We start from the raw sequence: 14,241 nt of genomic DNA on the forward strand, positions 1-14,241 counted from the left end.
CTCTTGTTGGAAATATCATCCCAACTTTGAACTTAGGGTCAATCATGTCTGTTTTTTTATTAAATTGATGATGCCTTTCCCTAGGTGGTCCACCTTCCTCATCAGAAGAGCCATAAAGACTGACCAACTCATCAGACTGAGCCTCTGCAACTGAACCCTCTGTTGTCATTGACTGAGTAGACTTATTACGTATAGGATCCTTCCCCTTTCCCTTGGAACCCCCAACCCCCCCCCCCAAACATTTTTGTCCACATGTATGTCAAACAACCTATCATCTTCAACATCATCAACTTCACTATCCACAAAATCCTCAAGATTTGTACTCTCCTCACTCTCACTTGAGTATGACTCACTTCCTTCCCCATCACCATCCCCACAGTCATGTTCATTAGCATTCCCACCAACCTCCCTACTAACTATTCCTCTATGTTGGGTGTTGACTGCTTTAGGCACAAGTGGTTGAGTTTCTAGGTATACCTCTATTGTCTTGCTCAATTTTACCCATTGAACCATTTCAACACAATCAGAGTCATCTGTCAATTCTTTCACCATTTCGTTTAATTCAATCATGCTCAGGTAATCACCATTTACCCAATCATGAAATACAATGCTTCCACCATGTAATTCCTAGTGTTTACTCCAACCACAAACTTACCCCCATGGTGCATCTTTATGGAGAAGTGGACATCATTTCGATCTGTGAGAACATAAATAAATGGTTCATAAAGAAATGTCAAACTATATGTCTACCACATGGCATACAACATGGGAAACATCACACATTATCATATGCAAATATATTTTACTGTGTGCTAGTGTCAAACACAAAGCAATAAAGACAAATATAAAAGTCATACAACCAAAAGACAAAAAAAACAGGGAACTTTACACCTTTCACTTGGATACTCCAGTTTAATTGTTATACAACTACTTACCAAAAGTTGGTGCATCGTTTCCCACCCTCACTATTGACATCGTCTTTTGACTTCAATGCTAAACAGCAAACTTCCTTCTGAAACCTTGACTTTGTCTCAAGGGAATCCAATTCCCTTTTCTCCAGCAGCAAACCCTAGGTTTGTTCTTTTTCCCCCTTTTTTTTTTTTACACGACGACTGAATGAAAAATAGTGAGAAAAGTGCGATATATGGAGAGAATGGGTAAAGTCGACTCTACCCCTCCAAACCCCATTTTCTGTTAGTTTCATTCACACAGGGAATGATTTTACCAAATTGAGACGAAAAACAAATTACAAGGTTTATTTGGTTACAATTGAAACTAGATAGACAAAATCGAGACAAACATAAAATTATAAGGACGACTACTAAAATTTGCCCTATAATCTAACGTCTTCAGTGATCAGTCCAAACGGATCTGACTGGTCGACTGGGTCGACCCACCATAAGAGCATCTCCAACGGCCTCGGGTGCATCCTAAGCAAAATAACTACTCAAAACACCAAAATTCTACTTTGACTACTCACAAAATACACCTCTCTTCCAACAGTCTAAGCAAATGCCTACTTGAATCTCAAAACTCCTTAAAAAAATCAAAACTCCTTAAAAAAATCAAAATCATAACACCCCTTCCCACCACCACCACCACCAGCAGCAGCCACCACCACCACCGTCTGAATCAAGTAAAAACCCACAAATCAGCACTGGAATCATAAATCCACAAACCCACAAATCAAGTCAAAAACTCACAAACCCACAAATCAGTCGAAAACCCACAAATTTACAAAATCGAAAATCCACAAACCCACCATCGAAAACCAGATCGGCTGGCCGGCATATAGCCCAGAAGCATATATCAAATTGGTTTGTTTTTTCCCAAACAAAACCCAAATTAGTTCCAATTTTTCACAAATCAAACCCAAATTAGTTCCGTTTTTTTCCAACCAAAACCCAAATTAGTGGAGGGTGCTTACCTTCGCTGGAGCCAACGACAGCGAGGGAGACGACGACAATACAGTGGTTTGCGGGCTCAGATCTGTGTCTTTGAAGGCGGAGAGAGAGAGAGAGAGAGACGAGGCTACAGTAGCACGCCAGGATTGACGTGGTACTGTAGCAGTCGCGGAGGAGACGAGGTGGGAGACGAGGCTGTTGGCCGAGGGTTTTGATGGGTTTCGCTCGGGGAAGAGCCGAAAAGGGAGAAGAGCTGAGTCCACCGGAGATGCTCTAAGAGAATAAAGCTTTCCCACTGTTCCTTTGCAGAGAATAAAGCTTTTCTATCAAACAGCAAAGTTGCAAAAATCAGTTTTTACGTGCCTCCCCTTTAGTTCGGGGTGGGTGGTTTTCTTTTTCTTAGACCTCTATCATTTTATAAACCTAACGAAATGGATATTTCACTAAACCCAAATTCAAGTTTTGTTGTTTACACTTTTACTTTTGTTCGCCGGTAATAAACTTCTTTATATCATTTGTATCTCTATGTACATAAAACTATATATATACGGCTAATCTCTTTCTCGACCCCGTTGGAGACAGAGAGAGGGGGGAGGGAGCTAGAGGATTTGGGGGAATTGATTTTGGATTGACCGATTTGGGTTTTGGGAGAGAGAGATGATTTGGGCAGTTGAGTTTGGGTGGAAGAATTGGGTTTTAGGGGAGAGAGAGAGAGTCAAGGGTAACAAGAAACGGTAATGATTCCCACACATACTTTTGTGCATATATCATGCACATATATTTTTGTGGGGTTCATATCGGAATCTTATAAAATGATTCAAATCGCTCATCTTTTTTAAAATAATTTTTGGAGAGTTTTCGTAAAAAATCAGCTCCAACGGATATCAGTAAGGGCTTCTCAGAAATCGTATGGCGAATCATTTTATTTTGCCCTTCGATTTCTGAGAAAGCTCTTATTGTTATAGAAACCCGTCAAAAAATATTTTAAAAAATATGAACGATTCGAATCATTTTGTGTAATTTCGATATGGACTCCATAAAAATATCCGTGAATAATATGTTCACAAAAGTACGTGAAAAGTAGCATTGTTGGACTTATTGGTGAGGTAAAAACGCGGGTCACACTGAAGAATCGTAGCAGAAGATGGATAGTCTTCCTGGAGAAATCATGGTGAATATACTATCGAGACTCCCCGTCAAATCCTTACTCCGATGCAAGTCCGTATGCAAATCCTTCCTCAATCTAACCCTCGACCCGTACCTGATCGAAGCCCATCTCAATCACGCCTCCTTTCATCACGACCAAAACCCCAGTCTCATCCTCAACACCGCCGTCCTCAACGGCGACACCCACTTCCGCTCCCAGTTGTACTACACCACCCTAACCACAACCCAATCCAACTATCCTTGCAACGAGATCCCTTTCTCGCCCCTCAATGTGGACGATTTTTGCGTCACGGATTCGTGCAATGGCTTGCTCTTTTTGCAACGTCGCACAATCGATGACTTTATGTTTGTCATCAACCCGTGTACTGGGAAGCAAATCGAGATCCCCAAGTTAATCATTCCAGCATTACGATTCGAGATCCCACAGTTGATCATTCTGTCATTAGGTGTGGAGATGGGGATTGGGTTTGGGTTTAGCCCCAAAACCAATCAATATAAACTGGTAAAGGTTATTGACGGGTCGGCGTCGTATGTTTTTAGTTTGAGTGAAGGGGTTTGGAGAGAAGCAGCAGGAGCTCCCAGTTTCAAGATTTCGGGGTTTTACAACTCGAAGGTATGTGTAAATGGAGTTATTCATTGGCCAGGTTATTATCGGTCATATTTTATTGTCTGTTTCGATGTTGGAAATGAAGTGTTCGGCGTAATTCCCTACCCCGCCGGTAAGCTTCAAAAAGGTGGGGTTAATTTGGCCTTGTTTAGTGGGTGTCTTGGTCTAATGGAGTATGACTGGGAAGAGAACAATTGTTTTAACGTTTGGGTTATGAAAGAGTATAATGTGGGAGAGTCTTGGACAAGGAGTTTCATCATAAATTTGAATCACATTGGGTGGTCTTGCGAAGAGGTTCAGTTTCTTTGTGTTCAGAAGAATGGCGAAGTTTTAATGGTTCATTGGAAACAAGCTGTGTGGGTTTATGATCCCAAAACCATGAGTTTTAGGAAGCCTAACATTGTTGGGCTTCCTTCTTTTCCTTCTTGGTTTGAAGCAGTTTGTCATGTGGGTAGCCTTGTTTCACCTTTAGGCTTCTGAGAAGGAACAAGTAATAGAAGGGGCCACAAAGTGAACAACTGAAAGACTTTTGCTTATAAAAGATGTGGCTTATCACAATGATTGTTCTAGTTTTCTCAAGTATGAAGAGTATCACTAAACGAAACTCTTTTAGATTCAAGTAGCTTGTTAATTGGCACACGAGGAGTAGAACTGGAAGTTGCTAGAGGGTGCTGAATTGTGTTTGTTTCCACCATTGCGTTGCACCGTTAAGAACCTGGGTTCGAACCTCCTAACGCTAACTTTTTTGTGATATTAGTTTCCTATCGCATTGAAAGTGAAAAAAGATACGAACCGATGACTTCATTATGCAAGGTTTTCAGTATGGTTTTAGACATGTAATATGTTATAGTATTGCTATATTGCTATGTATGTTCATATTGGTGTTCGAGAGATTAATGATGAAAGGGTTGACAAGGAAATATGTAGTCCTCTGAATACAGCTTGATCATGTTTATGGGCCTTCGGGTTCTCATTCCTAGTATATCCTCTCAAGGTTTTCTTTAACCTTCTTTTGCTGGATGGTTATGTTGTTTTCCCTTTCCCTTTGTTTGATTTGATTTCACATGGGAATGTCATAATTTGGGTCTCTGCCTTCCTTCGATTGTAGAAACTCTGGCCTGGATTGTGATCTGTGAATTCCTCCCCACCAAATAGCAACACTGGCCTCCCTTGGCAATGTTGTGTCAGCCATGAAGTGGATGCATTATCCTTTTCTTTTTCTTTTTTAGTTTTTATTTTTTTCTGTAGATTTTGGTTGGATACCTTATCCTTTTCCCCTTTCTATTTTTTAAGATTCTTAAATCCTTCAAATTTTCCATTTCCTTCCCATATCCTTGATCTAAATACAGCCTTAGAATGTGTTGGAATCATGGATGTGCAGACGGATTTACTGAGGAAAAGAAAAAATCAAAAGGAATGTGAAGGAATTCTTCTTATCCATATATTTTTCCCCCCGGAGATCTTTATCATTAATACTCTGTTCTCTCTAAAGATCTATCTACAAATTGATTATGGAAACACTATATTACCATGCTAGGTCTTCTGTAAGGCAATGGAATTTATATTAGTTTTGTGTTTGTAATAAGATATATATTCTCTACACTCATGGCTCATGATCTCAGCATTGTCACGCCTAGTAACTTAGTTTCACCTTATGGCAAACTGCTAATTGGGTTTTACGGATTTTGTGGTTTAGATGATTGTTGAAGAAGTAATGGAGTTTGTTGAGTTGAGCCACTAAGGGATGCTATAGTTGGTCTTCCGGGAGTAGATCTCCAAAAATATGAGTGTCATCGGTGTATAAAATGTGAGATACCATCAATCCCTCACCATCTACCTTTCCCACCTCAAAACTGGTCAAAAATCCCCCTTGCACTGCTTTTTGAATCAAACGATTAAGCACCTCCATGACCAATATGAAAAGAAGCGGGGAGAGAGGATCACCTTGGCACAAGCCTCTGGAAGTCTAAAAGAAACCGGCTAGAGTCCCATTCACAAATGCAAGCTCTTATCCACTTCCCCCATTGCCCCCCGAAACTCATCTGATCCATAATATAAAATTAGGAAATCCCAATTTACATGGTCATACACCTTCTCAATATCCAACTTGCATACTAGACCTGGAGTTTCCGCACTTCAATCTGGAATGCACACATTCATTAGCAACCAAAATCGTATCAAGAATTTGCCTCCTTTGAACAAAAGTATTTTGGGATTCTGAAACAACTTTCCCCACCACCTTCTTCAAACGAGTCGCCAAAACTTTTGCCAACAATTTATAAGCTCTCCCCAAGAAACTGATAGGCCGAAAATCTCGAATATCCTCTGCACCTCCTTTTTAGGAATCAAAACCACAAAAGACACATTCAAACTTCTTTTGAACTCACCGAACTCCCAAAAGTGCTGAAACATTCCCTTCACTTCCCCCTTTACCGCCCCCAACAGTGTTGAAAAAAGGCCATCGACATTTCACCTGGTCCAGGTGTCTTATCTCCATTCATAGATTTAAGAGCAGCCACCACTTCTGCTTCATCAAATTGCCTTTCCAAACAAGAGGCCTCCTCCACCGAAATAGTGTCAAACTCCAGATCATCCACTCGAGGACGGAATCCCCCCCCTCTTCCTTAAACAAATCCTCATAGAAGAGAGTAATTTCATTTCTGATCTCCTCATCCCTGTCCAACAACCTGTCACCTATTTTAATTTTCCCCATAAAATTATTTCTCCGATTACTGTTTGCCATCCTATGAAAAAAGCGGGTACTCCTCTCGCCCTCTTTTAATCACAAGTTTCTAGACTTTTGCCTCCGACTAATCTCTTCAAACTTTGCAAACGTCCCAAACTCTTCTTTGGTCTTTTCCCTCAACGTCTTCTCATCCTCCCTTAAAACTCGAGCTTGTTCCTTCATGTCCCATCTGCGGATTTCATCAATGACCTTAGTTTTTTGAAGCTTAGCCTCCCAAAAACCTCAAAATTCCATTTATGCAAATCTACTTTCAACATTTTTAACTTCTTAGCCAAGACAAAACTCTACTTCCCCACCACCGAATAATTACTCCACCAATCACCCACCCTTTCCGCAAAGCCCTCAGACAATAGCCACATGTTTTCAAATCTGAATGGGGTACTTCCTCATCAAATCCCTCCACTATCCAACAAAATAGGCATATGATCTTAAATGGGTCTTAATGGGTCTTAAAAGAGCGAACTGAGCCACATTAAGAAAGTGCTCCTCCCAAGAAGCAGAGAACAAGAACCGGTCAATGCGTGACATGTAACTATTTTCCTGAGCACCAAACCAAGTGAACCCACTAAGAGGTGGGTCAATAAGCTCCAAGTCATTAATAAAATCCGAGAAACTCCGAGAAAAGGAGCTACACCCCACTCTCTCATACGGAAAACAACAACACACACACCCCAAGTCATTATGATCCATCAGCCGAGCATATTTCTCAGTTTCAACGAGAATAAGTCTATAGACTGACTAATCCAGCGAATGAACTACCTAAATGCTTCGTTGTGAACTGTACATTTATTCTGGAATCGAAACTCATATAAGATGGATATAATTGTGCATATATTAGTTAAAGAGCCCCTGGATGTGGTCATCGTTTGCCGATCATCATTATCCAAGCCATTCATTCTGTAGGTTCACTGAACATGTGATATGAACAAAAAATTAGATTAATCTGTCATTTATAGCCACATGATTGGATACCCATGTATTTGATCATAAGGAAAAATCAGATTAATCTGTCATTTAATCTGTCATAAGCTTAGTTGAGTTGGTTTGCTCATGTGTCTTCTCAATGGTGGCCAGTGTTCGAGCCCCACGGGGAGTAGGTTTGGAGTTCAAAGGCTATGGATAGCCTCTCAACCCCCGTTGACTAACATACTAACCATCCACTAAGCCCCACTAATGTATAAACTATGGCCAAAAAAAAAATCATGTGGCTACAAAGGTATCTGGTCAACTTGATTGTGATGCGCTCACCACACTTCTCAACTTTATTGTATTATTTTGGCAGCTCTTGTTGATGAAGAGAGGGGGAGGGGGGGAGGTGTTTGACTGTTTGGGTTTCATACATGCTGAACCTCTTGGCCAAAATTCTCACCTCCTGGTAGAATATTTTGAAGTACCATCTCTCATTATGTGACTGTATAGAAAATCAAACTCAAATACACGGAGACATATGTAGATTGATATGTGAGTTACTGCAGTTTGTCGCGGGGCTCCGGCTGTGATGCCCCAGGGCAGTATTGGGGCATCATGCCCCCATTTTTTCTTTACCCCACCCCTTGATCTTTTTCTTTTAATCCCAACCATTGGATCCATGCCCCCTCTCTCTCCCTCTAACCTTCTAAACCGGTTACTAAAAAAATTAAAAGCCCTATTTTTTATTTTATTTTTGCGATTCCTCCATCTCCTCACGCGACCACGCCTCTTTATCTCCTCCATAGCTCCTCCACAGAGTCCATTTATGCCACTCTTTCTCCAGTCGATCCCTCACTGTCTCCTCTCTCTCTCTCTCTCCACCCCCCCCCCCCCCCTTGTGTGTGAAAGCGGTAACCCATGTAGAATATGTTGGCACCCCAGTGATTCCCCACTAATTGTTTGATTTGCTCTCAGGGGTTATCTTCTCTTGGGGCTACTGAGGTAGCTATGTCAAAATTTAAAAGTATGGCTTGTGAATCATTGAAACTAATCTACATGTAGTAATTTTTTTTTTTTCTGTTCTTGCCTATCCATTGTTCGACAATATGCTTGAATGAATTTGTTACTGAAGTTACCATTCAAGCACCCGTTATAAGAGAATTTCTACCAACATAACTTATAGTTACAGAGAACTTAAACTCCCTTTAGCATGGTGGAATTGTAGTTGCGATTGGGATTTAGACATGAGCAGATGACCATCATATCGGATTATTTCTTTCACAAACGAATGGCAGATTTGTTGCTTATTAAAAGAGTTGGTGTATGGTAATTTCTCCCCTTTTATTGTTGAATATTCAACATCTGAAGGAATTTTTCTTGATTTGGGCTTTGTTTACTTTGTGCATTTAGGAAACTTCAGCTAGACGGTCCAACAATTAAAGAGCGAGCTCCTACAGGCGAAGGCTTTCATTGAGCAAGATCAAGACCGGTGGTTGGGGAAACGATCATTACTTTGGTGGTCCGTTAGTCCTGGGAGTTCTAGATTGTGTTAAATGAATTTATGAATCCTTAGTTGAGTAACATTCTGTGTAGTCCTGGTAGTGGTTGAAACATTTCTAGTAATACGTAATCTTTTTCACACTTGTGTGGAGTGGTAAATTGTATAAGACGAATTGAATACTTGCATTGGGAAACAATGGTGGGTCACATTGTGGTCCTTCTTTGTTTTGATGAATGTTGGTAAATGCGATGTCTTGGCTCTTATTTGTTTTGATGAATTTTCTGTCTTGGTTGACCTTGTTGGTGTATTTACTGCTGCTAACTGTTAATGTTAATATATATCAGTGTTGATAAATGGAGAGATACCCTACCATTTTGGTGGGTATTTCATAAATTGGAGGTACTTACCAAATTAATGAACATACTTACCATGAATACTATATGTATTTACTTGAAATTGGACATACTTAGCACAGACTTGGCAAGAAAATTCTTGGCAACTGAAGCTACTCACCATATCAATGAACATACTTACCACGAGTACTGAATGTATTGACTTCAAACTAGACATACTTAACACAGAATGATCTTAGAATGACATCTAAAACAAGCTTTCTTAAGTAGTACATAGCAAAAATCGTGGTATGATCGCATCAAGAGATAATAGCCGAAATTTTATTGTTTTGAAATAGAGATACTACTTTCTGATATATTGATATAACTAGAAGTATGTACTATTGCAAACCACAATATATTTTTCTAATTTATATTAGTAAGTAATTGTTACTAATTAGTAAGTTTGATCATTTTTGTTGTAAGCGTGGCCTTATATTATGGTAAGGATGGTTAGTAAGACTTTAGACTTGTTGCACGTAAGAAGTTGGCGAAAAAGTCTGAATCTGTAGTAAGTGTATCATTTTCAAAAAGTAAGTACTAGCATAAACCGTGGGATATTCACATCATGAAATAACAACCAAATGTCATGGTGGTAACAATGATCAGGTAGTGCAGTATGCGTAGCCTTATCATATGGTAAGTATGACATTAATGATGAGTAGGTATGAATTTATGTAACGTAACTAATGGATCATAATAAGGGTAGTTAAAAAGGTAACTAAGATATTAAATTTAATGTCACTTAGTTTTACATTATTAGTATTACCTTATAATTAAAGCATAATACCTCAATGATTAATAAAACTAAATAATTTATGGAATGACCATTATGAATCAATAGTTAGTGGTTACTCATATATTAGCCAATGGTAGCATTCATTCATTGATCACAACCAACACTATTGTTAACTACTACATCTACTAATGACACGATCACTATCAACGTATATTAACCGATTTATTTTAGCCAATTATATTAATGCTCAACCATCACGATAACATAAATACAATTGGCCAATGACTCTAGCTACTATAGTCAATCATCACTCATTGGATATGACATGATAGTGATCATGTCATCTACTAATGACTAACCAATTCATTTTAGTCAATTGTATTAATGTTCAACCATTACTATAGCGTTAATACAATTGGCCACTGGCTCTGACTACTATAGTCAATCATTACTAATTGTTATAATATCACCTTAATTGATTGCAGAAATCATTTCAAATAAATAATTTAAATATAATTAGGAGATTATTAAAATAATATGGTTTATATTTATTATTTTTAAAAATTTGTTATAAGAAACATATATACACAAAGTAAAATTTTAATGGAATATATTAACAACATTAATTGTAAGTTATTCAAAACGATAAATGAATAAATGTTTTCTCAATAATATTTGTAAAATACTTTTTAATTAAAAATAATTTAATGAAATATATTAACAGCATGAATCTAAAATCAAGGTAATTTTTTGGCTTAAATATTTAGTTTCAAAAATTTGTTATAAAAAATTTGTTTACAAATTAAATATTATTAAATTAAATTTATATTCTCACCCAATATTTGATAATCTATTATAAAATGATTAGGAAAATGACAAAAAGTATTGTGAATATGACAAAAAGTATTGTGAATATGACAAAAAGTGTTGTGAACTTATAAATTTTCAATAATTAAAAAAATTCTTGCAAAAAGGTACATTTTTGCACCAAAAAAATTTATTTTCCTGCCAAACCGGCTACCTAGAGAACAAGTTAGAGAGAGAAAGGGCAAAAACATTGAAGTGTAGTCTTTTGTCGTGGTAAGTGTTAGCATAAACTATGGTAGGTAAAACCAGTGTTCATGGTAAATATAATGACGTTTTTTCTGGAAAAAAAAAAAAAGGCAAAACCACCGCACTTTTTTGGGGTGGCTTTGATCCAAAGACTCAAATTCACCTAAAACCTTATCTAAATGCCCATATTAAATGGGGGCATCATGCCCCAATACCACATTGGGGTATCATAGAAAAATTGCTATCGCAGGGGTACCTAAAATCAAAGAGGGTAGCAATCCTGCTACATGGATGCTAGAGATCACCTCTTCTGCAGTTGAGGCACAACTTGATGTGGATTTTGCGGAAATCTTTGCCAAGACTAATTTATACAGGTATGGAGAACGCACCAATCCGATCTCAATCTGTGAGCGTTCTATGTACTTTCTGTGGTTGATTTCTTCGTACTTCCAATAGAAATAGCACTCAACTATTCTCGACCTTAGTCTTGCAGTATATAACAACTCTTTCTCCCCCTCAGGAGGAATGAAGAACTCATCAAAGATCTGAGCACCCCACCACCAGGGTCCAAGGACCTGTATTTTCCCACCAAGTACTCGCAAACATTTATCACTCAATGCAAAGCTTGCTTCTGGAGACAGCATTGGTCCTACTGGAGGAATTCCCAGTACAATGCCACCCATCTTGTCATGACAACCCTTATTGAGATTTTATTTGGAGTCATTTTCTGGGAAAAGGGTGAACAAACGTAACTCAAATCCTCAATGTTTTGAACGCACAATAAGCTTATGTCTCGATTCTGGGTTTGTGAAGGGATTTACAGAGGAAAAAGAAAACTATAGGAAGACCAAGGAAACAATTGTGGATTTTTCAACTTTTCCTTCACAAAATCCATGAACAGAATATACAGTGCCATTACTATCTTTACAACAAGATGATGTTTCCAACAGGCACAAACAACAAGATCTGATAACTCTACTGGGAGCTATGGATGTTGCTGTCATGTTTCTTGGAGGAACCAACACTTCAGGAGTGCAGTCTGTTGTGGCTATAGAAAGAACCGTCTTCTATCATGAGAGAGCAGCTGGGATGTACTCAGCATTGCCTTATGCATTTGCTCAGGTGATAGTTGAGGACATTTTTGTATCATTCCGCGTGGTCAGGGGGACTCGGTAGCTCTTTTGGTTTCCCAAGGATAGTGGCCACTTGCTTTATTTGGGGTCATCTCTTTTGTTTTCTGTCTTCTGTTCTCATTATCCAGGACACATATAAAACAAGTACTGTGAAGGGTTTCCGAAGCCTGTTTTCCAGAAAATTCTCTAAAAGAACGCTCTATTCGGAAAAGACCCGAAAGATATTTTCCAACTCCCGGAAACTGTTCGCCCTCCAAAAGTGGAACTGAAATGAAAAGGACCAGTGTTTTCAATCTCTACATTGTGCTTGTTTCCCAAATTCAAAGAAACATTACGAAACAAAAAGAAAACTGTGCCTAATATCTAGTCCTTGTGAATCTTGTGCTTTGCAGGTGGCAATAGAGACCATTTATGTTCCAATCCAAACCTTCGTCTATAGTCTTATCCTTTACTCCATGATTGGATTCCACTGAAGAGTTGATAAGTTCTTGTGGTTCTACTAGTATGTGCTAAATGTGCTTTCTCTACTTCACGTTGTATGGGATGATGCTTGTAGCACTCACCCCAGGTTACCAAGTTGCTGCAATTTGCTTTCTTCCTCAGTTTCTGGAACCTCTTCTCAGGCTTTATGATTCCCAGGACGGTAAGTACAGGAAAACTTCATGTTTGGTATTGTTTTTCTTGTTTCATCATCTTTAGATTCTGTTCTTTCCGGATCATAAACAAGTAAAAAGCTCCAAAATACTTGATGTTTCCAGGGGCCGAGGGAATAAGAGTCAAGGGGGGGCAACTGACCCCGCTGCCTCCCAAATTTTTTTAAAGATTGGTATAATTTTCACCCAATTTTTACTCATTTGACCTCCCTTTAAAATTCATTTTTGCCCCAACCCATATATAAGGGTTTTGTACTTAGGAAAAAAATGAGTCAAAGTAGAATTTCCACCTATAAAAATCCCCAAAACATGAATAACATTTCATTGTTCTTATTATTAATATCTATCTATTTTTTGATTAACTTGTTAATTTGATTGTTCCTTTCAAATAGCAATTAGAAAAAATGAATAATACATAGTTCAAATTTTCGATTATCGAAAATCCTGGCTCCGCCCTTGGATGTTTCCATCTGGTATCATTCTTATGCAAAAGTATTTTCCGGAAATTGAATACTTCATGTTGATGTTTACCGGAAACATTTCCCTAAAAACAGTTATGCCAATTTAGTGCCTTGTGGGATTATACCGAAAACCCAACTCAGGGAGTTGAGGTTGATGACCATAACTTTAATATGGTGTCAAATAGCTTGAGTGGTGATGACGTAGTGTACAATGATCAAGTGGGGAAGATGATCTAATTCAAGGCGGGCTTCCGGGCCAGTCCTCCGGGTCAAATTTCAAGCGATAAGCAGAGTATGTGAGTGTTGATGAACCCAAAGGCCGAAGTCTTTTCTATTATTTTGTTGAGCCTTAATCCTTCTTCCAAGCCACTCGTTCTTTGGCTTAATGGAGCTTCTCTTAATCCTTTCCAAGATCTTTTGGAGCAAACTGAGCCTTCCTCTTGGTCACTATCTGAGCCTTCTGCTTCCTCTTCCAAGTCTATTGTATAAAATTAACAATTAAAAAAAATAAGATTAGTAAATAAGAACATCTATGTCAATAAGAAAAAATGACAAGTTCTCTTATCATGTCCAAATTGAAAGCACATGTGACACTGGATGAATAGTTTTGAAATTAAGCATAAATGTAAACCATCAAGTAACATTAACCATGTAATTGCAACTGACACACTTCAACGTTACATGTATGTATCAAGCATGTATGTAAACATTTTCGTCGCCAAACCAATAAAATAAGTGAGCTAACATTTTCGTCGCCGAACCAAAAAAATAAGTGAGTTAACATTTTTGTTGCCGAAACAAAAAAATTGTTTATGCCATCGATGAGATGATTTCACCCCAACTTAATAATACAAATCGTGATCTACTAGCCTTCAACACTTTTTCCAAAACCTACAGGAAAATTTTGTATTGGCGAAATCATGCGCCCCCCCACCCCCAATTTTAGTCTAAAGCTTATGCTTTCAAGCACATTTTC

At 38.4% G+C, this 14,241-nt stretch overlaps 2 protein-coding genes and 1 long non-coding RNA gene across 3 annotated transcripts; 2 read left to right on the forward strand and 1 right to left on the reverse strand.

The window, feature by feature from the left end:
- Positions 1–1,187: 1,187 nt before the first annotated feature.
- Positions 1,188–2,627, reverse strand: LOC131329299 (uncharacterized). Its single transcript, XR_009200710.1, has 2 exons — positions 1,928–2,627; positions 1,188–1,627 (listed from the first exon to the last, which is right to left on the reverse strand). It is a non-coding gene; the product is annotated as an uncharacterized LOC131329299 (long non-coding RNA).
- A 376-nt stretch (positions 2,628–3,003) lies between these two features.
- On the forward strand, positions 3,004–9,062 carry LOC131329300 (F-box protein At3g07870-like). The gene is made up of 2 exons (XM_058362385.1): positions 3,004–3,684; positions 8,744–9,062. The coding sequence occupies exons 1-2, from the start codon at positions 3,049–3,051 to the stop codon at positions 8,771–8,773; spliced, it is 666 nt and encodes a 221-aa protein (XP_058218368.1). The 5' UTR covers positions 3,004–3,048; the 3' UTR covers positions 8,774–9,062.
- A 2,203-nt stretch (positions 9,063–11,265) lies between these two features.
- Positions 11,266–12,793, forward strand: LOC131329502 (pleiotropic drug resistance protein 2-like). The gene is made up of 4 exons (XM_058362645.1): positions 11,266–11,392; positions 11,539–11,766; positions 11,969–12,140; positions 12,544–12,793. Exons 1-4 carry the CDS (start codon positions 11,310–11,312, stop codon positions 12,622–12,624), a joined length of 564 nt encoding a protein of 187 aa, XP_058218628.1. The 5' UTR covers positions 11,266–11,309; the 3' UTR covers positions 12,625–12,793.
- Positions 12,794–14,241: the final 1,448 nt, after the last annotated feature.

The sequence above is a fragment of the Rhododendron vialii genome, chromosome 6a (genome assembly GCF_030253575.1).
Source record: "Rhododendron vialii isolate Sample 1 chromosome 6a, ASM3025357v1".
In the NCBI taxonomy this organism is placed as follows: Eukaryota; Viridiplantae; Streptophyta; class Magnoliopsida; order Ericales; family Ericaceae; genus Rhododendron; species Rhododendron vialii.

Coding starts and splice junctions, on each gene's coding strand:
- LOC131329502 (XM_058362645.1), top strand. CDS start 11,310: ATGCTAGAGATCACCTCTTCTGCAGTTGAGGCACAACTTGATGTGGAT. Junction 11,767..11,968: donor TGGGAAAAGGGTGAACAAAC/GTAACTCAAATC, acceptor TGTTTCCAACAG/GCACAAACAACAAGATCTGA. Junction 12,141..12,543: donor TGCCTTATGCATTTGCTCAG/GTGATAGTTGAG, acceptor TGTGCTTTGCAG/GTGGCAATAGAGACCATTTA.
- LOC131329300 (XM_058362385.1), top strand. CDS start 3,049: ATGGATAGTCTTCCTGGAGAAATCATGGTGAATATACTATCGAGACTC. Junction 3,685..8,743: donor CGGGGTTTTACAACTCGAAG/GTATGTGTAAAT, acceptor TTGTGCATTTAG/GAAACTTCAGCTAGACGGTC.